We start from the raw sequence: 10,837 nt of genomic DNA, 5'->3' as shown, positions 1-10,837 counted from the left end.
TCCGATAGCAAATAAACATTTAGAATTAACATTCTAAAATATAAGATATTTAGCAATAAGCAACTAGAAAACATGATAGGAAAACAAACCATTTGTACCAGTAAATGTCTTAGAAGCGTCCATAAAATATCTTAGAAAAATTTTGAAAATATGTGGAATTTATAAGAGAGGAAAAAATTCAAAAAACCAAAACCCTGAATATAAGTCTTAGAAAAACTGAGATTTAAAGCATGCATCCATCTGGGTGCGGTGGCTCACACCTGTAATCCCAGCACTTTGGGACCCCAAGGGGGATGGATCACTTGAGGCTAGGAGTTTGAGACCAGCTTGGTTAAGATGTTGAAACACTGTTTCTACTAAAGATACAAAAATTATAGGCATGGTGGAGCACACCTTAAGTTCCAGCTGCTTGAGAAGCTCAGGCATGAGAGTCACTTGAACACAGGAGGCAGAGGTTACCGTGAGCTGAGATCACACCACTGCATTCCAGCCTAGGTGACAGAGCGAGACTCTGTCACTCTAAAACAATGCAATTAAATAATGGATAGAGGCATAACAGTTTTTAAAAGCAAGGCTGATGAGCACCAAGCTGACAAAAAGCATGTTGATTCACCATGAATTCAAGAAATGTAGATGAAAATTTAAGGGACATTTTCTTCTCTCAAATGGCAATGTCTAATCAGAAATACTTGTTATCAGGAGGTTTTGGCAGAAATGCTCATATACACTATTGGAGAGAGCGTAGACTGATATAGCCTCACTAAAGACAGGGGCTTAGCTTTTAAGATACGTTTCTTTAATTCAACCTTACTTCCAGATTTTAATACTTCAGGACATGTAAAAACACTGATGTACAAGAATATTCATTAAAATATTAATCATAATAATGAAAAATTAGGAAATTGTGTTCATCAATAGGAAAATAGTTAGTCATAGTGTATATGTATTATGGAGTACTAAGCAGCCGTGACAGTCTATTTTGGAAGACAAATCATGCGGGCCCAAATTCCCAATCCACAGTAATTACAAAATAGTAGGCAATAAGACCTCATTTCAAAAATTGCATATTTTCACAGAGAAGGTAAGGAATGAGATACATAGAGTTACGAATGGTGGTTTTCTCTGGGTGGTGAGTTTAGGGCAATTTTCCTTTTTCTTTTTGCATTGCTATATTTACAATTTTAATTCAATAGCCATTTATTAATCTAGATGGATCAGAAAAAAATCCGTTAATGTTATGGTTAAAAATACATGCTTTGCAGGATCCCAGATACAATTGATCTGTAATGTCACTGGCCAGTTGAGTGACGTTGCTTACTGGAAGTGGAATGGGTCATTAATTGATGAAGATGACCCAGTGCTGTGGGAAGACTACTACAGGTATGTATGCTAAGAGTCATTCACAGTTTGATATTAAATCCTACGTGGTATTTTATATAACGTTGTTGGTTTAATGTAAAAGCAAGTGTTAGTTGGCTGATTGGTCGTAACCCTTGCTGTCCAGTTTTTTTTTTTTTTTTTTTTTTTTTTTTTTTTTTTTTNTTTTGGCTAAACTAAGCAGGATTTATAAGATCTTGAACATTTAAGGTAAAAAATACATGCCACTGTGATGCAAATTCCAGACCACTCAGAAGCCTTTCTCTTAAATTGTACATGTTGCATCATTTCAACGAAGCAATTATCTTTCGTTATTATTTATGTTCCTTAAGTAGTTTAGAAGCCACTCATTAAATGGGCTCAAGAATCAGGCAATCCACTGCTGGGTTCCTACTACTCATCTATGGGACAAGGATCTACTGGCTTCCCCTGACCTCTCCCTCACGTCACCTGCAAAGCACTTTGTCATCTGCCCCAATCTCCTCTTGTTTAATATATTTTTCTCACTGCCCCATAGAGACCACAATGCATTTTTCTTTTTGGAAGTGGTAGTGTTTTGCTTTCTCTGCTACTGAGTCTGTTACTGACAGCGGTCTTGAGGTTGTAAAATCTCAGATTAGCGTTGCCAACAGTCTGATTGTTTTGACTGTGATTGGGCAAGATGATTATTTCAGCTGCAGTTTATGTCACAAATAAGGAAATATACAGGGTATACATGTCTTATTTGTAGTTGATGCAATTTACTTACACAAATTTATTTGCTCTCTCTCTCTCTCTAACAGTGTGGAAAATCCTGCAAACAAAAAAAAGAGTACCCTCATCACAGTGCTCAATATATCAGAAATCGAAAGTAGATTTTATGAACATCCATTTACCTGTTTTGCCAAGAATACACATGGTGTAGATGCAGCATATATTCAGTTAATATATCCAGGTAAACAACAAGCTAATTGAAATGCAATTTTGTTTTACTGTGGTAAGATTCCATGACCTTGACGTTTGCATTGCCATTTCCTCTGCTTAGAACACTCTTCACTCCCTCTTTACCTGGATAACGTCTATTCCTCTTTTACTACTCTGCTGAACTCTCTCTTCTAGGAAGCTTTTTTGTCCTGCTGCCTGCCCTTAACCCAACTCTTGGCCCAAAGAGAGGACAATAGGGCCTCTATATGTACTTCTGTAGCACCAAATGTCACAGGATCTATTGTACTTAGTTTTCTATCCTTAACTGTAAGTTCTGTGATGGTGGCAAGCATTTATCTTAGTAATCATTCTATTTCCACAGCTAATGGCAAGTGAGGTCTGGTACATTGTGGATATTTAATGAAAAAAAAATATATATATATATATTTATGTACAAGTATTTGTTAATTAAAATTTATTTTTCTCCTCCTCCATCAATTAAAATTTATATATATATTTTATGATTTAAAAATATATTATATATATATGTATATATAATATTACATTTTAGGTTCTGGGGTACATGTAAAGAATATGCAGGAGTGTTGCATAGGTACATATATGGAAATGTGGTTTGCTGCTTCCATCCTCCATCCCCTATATCTGGCACTTAATGAGTATTTTTAAGTAAATGATTACATTGATGGATGCATAGGGTAAGACTATCCACTTTCAAAGAGGATATCAGATGTCACTGGGTTTCATGAATTGGTATAATAAAACATAATGCTGAAAGTATTTGTGAAACATTTTAAGGTAATTTTTGGTTTAATTAAAAATAGGATATTATAATTGCATATATGAAAGAATATCTGAAAGACCCTATAAATTAACTTCTATGTATGTTTAAATACCAGCAGCATACAAATAGAAATTACGTTTAAAAGATAACATTTACAGTAGCATAAAAAAATCATCAAATTCTTAAGAATAAGTCCAGCAAAATCTGTTCAAGACTTCTCTAATACAAACAAAAAAATATTGAGATAAATTAGAGAAGAACTAAATGGAGGGATATACAATGTTCATAGATTGAAAGACTCAATATTATGAAGATGTCAGTTCTCTCCCAAATGAATCTGCATTCAAAACAATTTCAATCAAAGTCTCAGCATATTTGTGCAAGTGAGCATTGGTGTTTGTATGGGTGTGTTTTTGTGGACACCTGTGAAAGTCATAGGGAATCGTAAAGGACCAAAAATAGTCATGGTGGTCTTAAATAAGAAAAATACATTTAGAGGATTAATACTACACATGATCTTGTATGAAGCTACAGTACTTAAGACTGTAAATGTGAACTATCAATTGGGCCAGCTGGATATTTGTCTGGAAAATGGTATAACTTGATTTCTGTTTTGTATCCAAATCATCTAAATTGGAAAAGTAAATAAAGCTTTTAGATCCTCTTTTCTGGGTGCTTACATGGTTCCTGATATTTAGAAGGTACTTTCTTTTTCTTCCTCTTTCTTATTCTCTAGCCTCCTCCACATCACCGGCTCTATCTGCTCCCTGACCTCCTCTGAAATTATTGGACAACTAAGTAGAGAAGGAGGCCAGGATAATGTGGAAATGTGAAACTTCCCTAAGCCTCTAACTTTTTCCCTTTCCACCAGTCTTTGGCTTTACCCAATGGACTCTCTTACCTCTGGGAACTTTTGTAGGGTTTCGAGTGATTTTGACTTTTCCCTGTTTTACTGTGGAATGCTCTGTCTTGTGGTCTTTGATATTTTTTTTTTCCATGTTATTGTATATTATGCTATTTAGGTAGAAACTTCATAAAATGCACCTTGGTTTTATATAATTCATACTAGATTGCTTTGTACATTAGTATCCATTACAAAGTGATAATAATGAAAGAGTTAATACTGTCTGAATGTAGGCCAGTCCCAAATATGGTCTCTCTGAAATGCAGATATTTAATTTACTGTGCCCAAATTTTTAATTCTTTTTGGTGCTAATATTTTTTCTCTTCTTTTTTTTTCTGTAGTCCCTAATTTCCAGAAGCACATGATTGGTATATGTGTCACGTTGACAGTCATAATTATGTGTTCCGTTTTCATCTATAAAATCTTCAAGATTGATATTGTGCTTTGGTACAGGGATTCCTGCTATGTTTTTCTTCCAGTAAAAGGTATAATTTTATATTCCATGCAGTATTTCTTGTTGGAGACAGGGGATAGTTAGGAGATATAGAAGAGGGCTAAGAGGGTTTTCACTTAAGTTCTAAAATGGAAGGTGGCATACACGAGAATAGTAGTCTTACACAGAATTATAGTTGTATAACTCATTAGGCTGAATATCCTTGTTTTCTAAGTTCCTTTCTCAGCATTCATATTGGTAGAACAAAAAGGTATTTAAAGCATCTGTTTATAAATTCAGTTATGCAGAAGCCATTGGGAGACCTTGCTCTGTGATGAGTAGAACAGACATAGATGATATACCTTAATGCAAGAAATGAAATGACTAGATCTTCATACATCAGGGAGGCATTCTCTCTCTCTCTTTTTTTAAACTTCACACACACACAAAAGGAATAGCAAAATATCTAAAAAAAAAAAAAATGAATGGATAGAATTCAGGGCTGAGACCTTTGAGGGAAACGATGAGAACAGGGAGATTTTAAGGATGGCTCCATACGAAGAGGATGTGAGGCAGCCACCAAATAGAAGAACAAATTTGCAGTAAAACACAAGAAATAGAAACCTAATGAGAGATGAACACTTTTAAAAGGGATTATATTTTTGGTATTGCTGCTTCAACCATGCCATTGTATAAAAAAAGATTAATAGTTCATGATGTAATGAATGTTTGTGATATTGACTTTATCAAATCTCTTATATTTGCCTTGTGATTCTAAATACATTATGTTTTTCCTTTAGCTTCAGATGGAAAGACCTATGATGCATATATACTTTATCCAAAGACCACTGGAGAAGGGTCTACCTCTGACTGTGATATTTTTGTGTTTAAAGTCTTGCCTGAGGTCTTGGAAAAACAGTGTGGATATAAGCTGTTCATTTATGGAAGGGATGACTATGTTGGGGAAGGTATGTATGTAATGGAACAAAGTAAAGGCTTATTGTTGTAAAATTACTTGCTAAAATCTGGCTTCCATCTTTCTAGAAGATTGTGGCATAGGTGTATATGTTTCACAATTCTAAGAACCTTTTCAGAGGTGTATGATGATTTTTACATTTATTAAATGCAAAATATTTACTTCTCTCATATTTTTTCAGAGCAATAATTTAGTGATTTTCAGTTAGTTTTGAAAAACTTAATGGCTAGTTAAATCCAATAGTTGCTTTACAACTGATACAACAAAACAGAAGTGGGAGAGATCAAATGACTTAATAATAAGTTTCTAAAATTCCAACGAAGATTTCTAGTTCTAAATGAAATATTTGTCTTTTGAGGGCCAATTTTTAAGTGAGTCGATAAAATGGGAAGTTCGCAGTGGCTCGTGCCTGTTATCTCAGGACTTTGGGAGGCCAGGGTGGAAGGATCACCTGAGCCTAGGAATTTGAGGCTGCAGTGATCGAAGATCATGCCACTGTACTCCAGTGCGAACACAAAACAAGACCCTGTCTCTAAAAATAAATGAATGAATAAATAAATAAACTCCTTTAATTTTAAGTAAGGCAAGAAAAAGGTGTTAGGAGCCATAGGGTTGGGAAAAGCCATAGGGTTGTGTAGCTTTGGTTCAGAAGAGAATGATGATAAATAGAATTTTACTTACTGCATTGTGCTTCCTGTTTTTCAGACATTGTTGAGGTCATTAATGAAAACATAAAGAAAAGCAGAAGACTGATTATCATTTTAGTCAGAGAAGTATCAGGCTTCAGCTGGCTGGATGGTTCATCTGAAGAGCAAATAGCCATGTATAATGCTCTTGTTCAGGATGGAATTAAAGTTGTCCTGCTTGAGCTGGAGAAAATCCAAGACTATGAGAAAATGCCAGAATCTATTAAATTCATTAAACAGAAACATGGGGCTATCCAATGGTCAGGGGACTTTACACAGGGACCACAGTCTGCAAAGACAAGGTTCTGGAAGAACGTCAGATACCACATGCCAGTCCAGCGACGGTCGCCTTTATCTAAACACCAGTTACTGTCACCCGCTACTAAGGAGAAACTTCAGAGGGAGGCTCACATGCCTCTTGGGTAGCATGGAGAAGTTGCCGAGAGTTCTTTGGGTGCCTCCTGTCTTACGGCGCTGCAGGCCAGGCTGTGCCTCATACTGACTTGTAGAGTTTATGGAATGTAACTGTATCTTCCTTTATCTCTGAGGTCACCTTTAATCAGATTGTTAAGGGAATAAGCCATGGCGTCAATAGCAGGCCAGGGCACTTTGAAGTAGAGGGCTTGGGAAGATCTTTTAAAAAGGTAGTAGGCCGGGCATGGTGGCTCACGCCTGTAATCCCAACACTTTGGGAGGCTGAGGTGGATGGAGCACCTGAGGTCAGGAGTTCAAGACCAGCCCGGCTAACATGGCAAAACTCCGTCTCTACTAAAAATACAAAAATTAGCTGGGCATGGTGGTGCACGCATGTAATCCCAGCTACACGGGAGGCAGAGGCAGGAAAATTGCTTGAAACCAAGAGATGGAGGTTGCAGTGAGCCGAGTTCATGCCACTGCACTCCAGCCTGGGCAACAGAGCAAGACGCTGTCCTCCCACCCCCACAAAAAAGCAGTAAATGCCTTTTCTGAATGTTTGAACTGCCAAGAAAAGGGATGGAGACAGCAAACTAGAGGAAAGAGCATGCAGGAAATGGTCGCCATCTATAGATGACTTTGTTAAGTCATCCACAGCCCAAGGGTGGGGCTATGCCTTGTCTGGGGACCCTGTAGAGTCACTGGCCCTGGAGTGGCTCTCCTGAGTGGCACAGCAGGCACAGTGAGATTGACACCTCACTGAGGAAGGGAGACATATTCTTGGAGAATGTTCCATTTGCTTGTATTTTCCACACACATCTCCAGCCAGAAGTTGGTTTCCAAAGACCAAATTTTACAGATCTTGAAAACTGTCACTTCAGTCAAAAAAGGGATTCTCCAGTATTCCAAGGTTTTGAAGTCATCTTCGCTTTCCGCAGAAGACAGAAAACTTTAAAAAGCAACAGTAGCAGGGAACTGATCCACTTCTTAATGCTTTCCTCCCTGGCATGACCATCCTGTCCTTCGTTATTATTCTACATTTTACGTCTTTGGATGGACAGCTCCCTGGTGGCTTCCTTTCTCTGCATTGTCCCTGGCACAGCTCATGCATGAACCATCCTTCCTGGGATGCTGCTCTTCTGTCATCCCGCTCCTGCTGAAACACCTCCCGGTGGCTCCACCTGTTCAGGAGTTGAAGCCCATGTTCTCCCACCAGCTTGTCGCTCCCTGCTGTGTTTGCCAGCCTCCCCTCGCTGTCCCGCTGTGTGAATTCCCAGGTTGGCTTCGTGGTCGTGGCACCTGCCCCCAGCACTCTTCTGTCTTTGCCCTTGCCTGGCCCCTTCCTCCTCCTCTGCCTAGAAGGACTTCTCGCATTTTCTCCAGCTGATCAGAATTTTACTGAAATTCAGAACATCCTCCAATTCCACAGTTCCCAGGAGACTTTCCCTAAGAGGCAACTTTCTCTCCAGCCCTCTCTTTCCAGTCAGGTCCATGGCAGTGATGGCTGTGAGTGTGTCATGGAGGCTGGTCTCTCTCCAGCTGGAATCGCTGCACTCTGTAGGAGAGGCTGTGGGTGGCTGTCTCTGTCCCCCACTGCCTTCCAGGAGCAATTTGCACAAGTAACATAGATTTATATAGTGCTTTATTGTTAAAAAAAATTCCCCAATTATCTTATTTAATTTTTGCAATTATTCTAATTTTATATATAGAGAAAGTGACCTTTTTTTTTTTTTTTTTTTTTTTTTTTTTTAAATCACACTCTAAGTTCCATTGAACCCAGGACTTGAGCCTCCATTTCTGGCTTTTAGTCTGGTGTTCTAAGTACTTGACTTCAGGTCAGTAACTGTCCCCCTCACTCTACACTGGCACTTTTGTGAGAGGAAATGACATTTTGCTAGGAAGTGACCCAGTGTAGGAATGCTTTTATTTAAGACACCAGATTCCAAACTTCTGAATGGTGACATTTTCAAAAATTATGTTTAGATTTTATGAAAAAATTCTTCTACTTTCATATATTCTTTCCCTAAAGGCAAACATTTCTTAGTCCATTGAAAATGAAGGCACTTTTTTTCGATTATATATATATATATATATATATATATATATATATATATTAAATGGGATGACAGGTCTCAAAAGAATTGGAGAAACCCTGGAAAACCACAAAGCCAAATTTGTATGCCACTGATTGTAGGGCACAAGCACAGTTTTACAAGTTGTATGAACATGGACAGGCCTTCTGGTGTTTATATTTCTGGTATTTAATATGAGTGAACACAAATTTTATTTGGAATAATAATTTTCCTCCTAAACAAAAATACATTGAGTTTAAGTCTCTGACTCTTGCCTTTCTACTTGCTTTCTCTTGGGTGCTTCTCTGTCAGCTTGAAGGAACAATGTTTTTCTGAAGCTGCTATTCCAACAGACAGAGCCTAGCTTTCATTTGGCACACAGACTATAGCCAGAAGCCCATGGAGCAGGGATGCCATGTCCCGAAAAGCTTATTAGATGCTTTACAAATTTAATTTTGCAGATTATTTTAGTCTGTCATATAAAAAATGTATCGGCATGCATAATGCCAAGAAAGCAAGCCAATTTAGAAACTTAGATTAGTGACAAAATTGGCCAGAGAGTGGGGGTGCTGAGGACCAAGAATTACAAGTAGCATGGCACCTGGAATTTAAGGAGAGAGAAGAATCAATGGGTAAAACTGGGTGGAGGAGGGGCCAAACAGAAAAGTGCCAAGTCATTCCCCATCTTCCAAGGGTTGGATTCTGGAGGAAGAAGCATCATTCGTAGTTCCCCCTGGACTTCTTTGACTTACTGTCCCCCACCAAAACCAAAACGAAACAAAAAGTCTTTAATGCCTTCCACATTAATTAGATTTTCTTGCATTTTATGGCAGTTTTTTAAGATAGCTTAAGTGTTAATTACCAGTTAAAACTGGTTTAGCACAATTTGTATTTTCCCTCTCTTGCCTTTCTATTTGCAACAAAACAAAAGGTATTGAGCCATGTTTTAAATGACATTTTTGATAAATTATATTTGTACTGGTTAATGATGAAGGAGTTTTTAAAAATCTGTTTATATAACTTTGCAGCAGAAGCCAATTTTTTAATATATTAAAACATCAAATTCATGTACAGCATGCATCATGGATCAATAGACTGTACTTGTTTTCCAATAAAATTTTCAAACTTTGTACTGAGTGTTTTCCTTGAAAATCTGTTACTTGTCTGGCTCACAGCTTACGTGCACATTCCCAGGCCTGAACAAGGTGAGGAGACCTTCTACAGAGAGTTCTTCTTGATGTGGGAAGGGGGTGGGGAGGGGCTGGAGGAGAGGAGGGGAGTGGAGGTCAGAGGCTATTGGCTTAATAGTGAGCCCTAACTCCTTTCTTGTAGCTAAACTCGACTTCATCTGCTCACTTGCTTCTAAAATGGATTAAAATGTGAGCTACCTCCTTGCTGGGCAGGGCATCTTTGAAAAAAGGCAGCAGCATGACAGAAACTTATAAATAAAGCCCCACCTTCCTGGGACAGAGCACCTGGGAAAAAAAGGCGGTTATGAGTTCTGCTGCAGCAGACTTAAACGTACCTGCCCAGCAGCTCTGAACGGAACAACGGAGCACACAGCTCAGCACTTGAGCTCTTATAAAGGACAGACTGTCTCCTCAAGTAGCTCCCCAACCCCTGTATATCCAAAGAGTCACCTCATAAAGGAGAGCTCTGGCTGACATCTGGCAGGTATCCTTCTGGGACAAAGCAGAAGAAGAAACTGTCAGCAACCCTTACTGTTCTGCAGCCACTGTAAGTGATCCTCAGGCAAGCAGGGTCTGGAGTGGACTGCCAGCAGTCCTATAGCAGAGGGGCCTGATTATTAGAAGGAAAACTAGGAAACAAAGAAATAACTTCATCATCAACAAACAGGATGTCCACTTAGAGACCCCATCTGAAAGTCACCAACTACAAAGACCACAGGGATATAAATCCACAAAGGTGGGAAGAAACCAGCGTAAAAAGGATGAAAACACCCAAAACCAGAATGCCTCTCCTCCTCCAAGGGATCACAACTCACCAGCAAGGGAACAAGACAGGATGAAGAATGAGTCTGATGAATTGACAGAAATAGGCTTCAGAAGGTGGGTAATAAGAAAATTCTCTGAGCTAAAAAAACATGTTCTAACCCAATGCAAAGAAACTAGGAACATTGAAAAAGGGTTTGATGAAATGCTAATGAGAATAAACAGCTTAGAGAGGAAAATAAATGAATTGATGGAGCTGAAAAACAACACTAGAACTTCATGAAGCACACACAAGTTTCAATAGCTGAACAGACCAAG

General features: G+C 38.4%; 1 protein-coding gene across 6 annotated transcripts in view; it reads left to right on the top strand.

Annotated features, from left to right (window-relative positions):
• IL1R1 (interleukin 1 receptor type 1) overlaps positions 1-9,702 on the top strand; it is an 80,060-nt gene extending 70,358 nt beyond the window's left edge. For all 6 annotated transcript variants that reach the window (XM_017547865.2, XM_017547861.2, XM_037745477.1 and 3 more), the window contains exons 8-12: positions 1,263-1,380; positions 2,160-2,311; positions 4,328-4,471; positions 5,220-5,387; positions 6,101-9,702. In XM_017547865.2, coding sequence (XP_017403354.1) covers positions 1,263-1,380; positions 2,160-2,311; positions 4,328-4,471; positions 5,220-5,387; positions 6,101-6,507 — 989 coding nt within the window. In that variant the 3' untranslated portion in view covers positions 6,508-9,702. The remainder of the gene's footprint in view (positions 1-1,262; positions 1,381-2,159; positions 2,312-4,327; positions 4,472-5,219; positions 5,388-6,100) is intronic.
• Positions 9,703-10,837: the final 1,135 nt, after the last annotated feature.

The sequence above is a fragment of the Cebus imitator genome, unplaced genomic scaffold, assembly GCF_001604975.1.
Source record: "Cebus imitator isolate Cc_AM_T3 unplaced genomic scaffold, Cebus_imitator-1.0 Scaffold202, whole genome shotgun sequence".
Lineage (NCBI taxonomy): Eukaryota > Metazoa > Chordata > Mammalia > Primates > Cebidae > Cebus > Cebus imitator.
This window is presented reverse-complemented; position numbering and strand designations above follow the sequence as displayed.